We start from the raw sequence: 2,316 nt of genomic DNA, 5'->3' as shown, positions 1-2,316 counted from the left end.
ATGAAGCACTTCTCCGGTGAGCCCTGGGCAGCCTTTGCTGTGCTCTTCTTTGCCACCGCGCTCCAGTATTCCTGCTCAGCAGGTATTTATCTTCTCTTACTGCTCCAGTTTGTATACCCTGCCTTATCGCACCACTTCCTCTAAATAACCAAATGACAGTAATTTGTTCTTTAAAAACAAGGTGGACTCCATTGTCTCATTTTAAAAATGTGTAGAGCTGGAACTGAGTAATGCTAATGAGAACTACTGGACATGATTGATCACAGCAGCTTTCTGAATAGATGTGCTTTTGCCAGCTATTTACAGATCCACTGTAAATGTGGCTGAGCTGCAGGTTGCTCCACTGAATAGCAAGGATATGAGAAACCACAACTACTTGGCCTTCAAATGCTTGCTGAGGCAAGGGGCTGTTTCATATACCACCCAAAAGACTCACTGTAGTCGAGTTTAGCTCTTGTTAGGTGCTTTTTGCAGGAAATCTTGCTTTGATGCCCCCTTAATCGGAGAAGGTGCCCCAAAACCAAAATGTAAATGAAACCTCTAAGCTGTTCTTTTCCCATCAGGCTACTTTGTGTATAAGCACCAGTTGAGACCTGCCAGTTGTTCAAAGATGGGTTAGTTTTGACAGCCTGTCCTTAGGGCTGCAAAGTCTATACGTATTCTGCAGCACTTTCTTCCATCATAGCCAGCTTTAAATAATTTTTCCTAGTGCTCCTGTGAGGTACTTATTAACTCTGAAAATAAATTATGGGCTTAGTCAAGGTCATTGAGAAAGTCCCAGCAGACTCAGAAAGAGGAATGGGTACTCAGACCCTTCCCTGGAGCAGGCTGCTCAGACACCTACTGTATGGCAGCGGCTATAAGGAAAGTGCTCTAGCCTTGCTGACATGTCAGCTCAAAATGCACAGCTGGGAACAGCAGGTGACCCCAAGGCAGGCATCTCCTGCAGGACAACCTCAGTTTATTTGCTGTTACTTGGAAAATACCAAACTCAAAGCAAATGACCTGTTCTATTTTCCCAAGCTGAAACTAAAGCTGAGCCATTATTTTGAATTCTTCAGTGAAATAAAGCTGGAACTGATTTTCTCTCTCTATCACACTCCAAAATATCAGCTCAGAGTGATGGTTTGACTTGAAATAGTTCTCCCATAGCCTCTGCCTGGTCTGTGGACCAGCAGCACACTGGAGCCCCTCCATCTGAATGCAGTAGGAGAACTTAACCATGTAGTCTCTCCAGGCTGTTTTTCATGCATCTCTGCAAGGGACCATGTCTGCATGGGATACTTCACCTGGCTGAACTTGAACTGCACTGCTCATAGTGGCACAGTAGGAGACTCTCTTCCTTCTGCAGCAAGGGACAGGCTGGTGTTAATGCACAGGGACCACAGCAGCCTGTGCTTTTCCCATGCAGGCATCCAGCAGCTGTCTTTGCATCTGATCTTGCAGTGCCAAGAGGTGCATGTTGAAGCTGAGGTGCAAAGAGGTTGTTAGGATGTCTAAGGAGGCTTTGGCTTGTCACACCGTATCCAGATTTGGAGACTAGCCACAGGGCTGTGCATGTGTGCTCCGATTCTGGTAAGAAGCAGGATAAAGAGGCAAAACCTTCCTTGTAGTTCCTGTCCCCTTCCCTCCCTTACTCTGTATGTGCCATTTTTCAATCTAAGCAGGTTAACAAGTTTCAGACATAGCTGCATGTGAACTATGGCTGGTGCTACAGCAGGTCTCTCTAGAACCTGTGTTGACAATGGTGGAGTGAGGAAGCATAGCCTGACACAGCATTGTTTAGGGGCAGGAACTCATCATTCTTCAAGTTGTTTCCATCCTGCAGACATTTGCAAGGCCAACGGCTCTCAGATTTTCATGCCTGATGATGCCCAGGATTGTGCTTCTAATCCATCTTGCCTTTTCTCCTGTGTTTTTCTTCTAGCTGCAGCTGAAAATCTCTCCAATGTTTCAACAAGCTCCATGCTTGCAACTGAGTATGAAGCACCATGTCTTAGTAAGTTTTTGTAAATCATTACTCACATGATAAAGCCAGGTGATGAGAGGCCATTGAGACGCTGTCCTGGAAAAAGGATTTGTCTGGTATCCTGCATTGTCCTCAAGGCTTCAAACAAACAAATAAAAAGGTGCAAAAGGTGCAGGAGAAAATATATACAACTCTAAAAATTATTTCATTTTAAAACATGTAAAACACGAATCCCCTCATGGTGGTACGTGTAACCACTGCAAAACACAAGGAAGTCACAATTAGCAGTCCAACAGAGAGCAGCTACTGCTTGTATTGCCAGCAGAGGTATGGACTATTGGAGATCC

The 2,316-nt window shown here is 44.9% G+C and overlaps 1 protein-coding gene across 1 annotated transcript in view; it reads left to right on the top strand.

Moving 5' to 3' along the window:
* TMEM213 (transmembrane protein 213) overlaps positions 1-2,316 on the top strand; it is a 3,101-nt gene continuing 785 nt past the window's right edge. Inside the window, exons 1-2 of the mRNA XM_010005814.1 lie at positions 1-82; positions 1,928-1,999. Of these exons, the coding sequence (XP_010004116.1) occupies positions 1-82; positions 1,928-1,999 (154 nt within the window). The remainder of the gene's footprint in view (positions 83-1,927; positions 2,000-2,316) is intronic.

The sequence above is a fragment of the Chaetura pelagica genome, unplaced genomic scaffold (genome assembly GCF_000747805.2).
Source record: "Chaetura pelagica isolate M959 unplaced genomic scaffold, ChaPel_1.0 scaffold79, whole genome shotgun sequence".
Classification (NCBI taxonomy): domain Eukaryota; kingdom Metazoa; phylum Chordata; class Aves; order Apodiformes; family Apodidae; genus Chaetura; species Chaetura pelagica.
The sequence above is the reverse complement of the archived record's forward strand: the minus strand, read 5'-3'. Positions and strand labels throughout refer to the sequence as shown.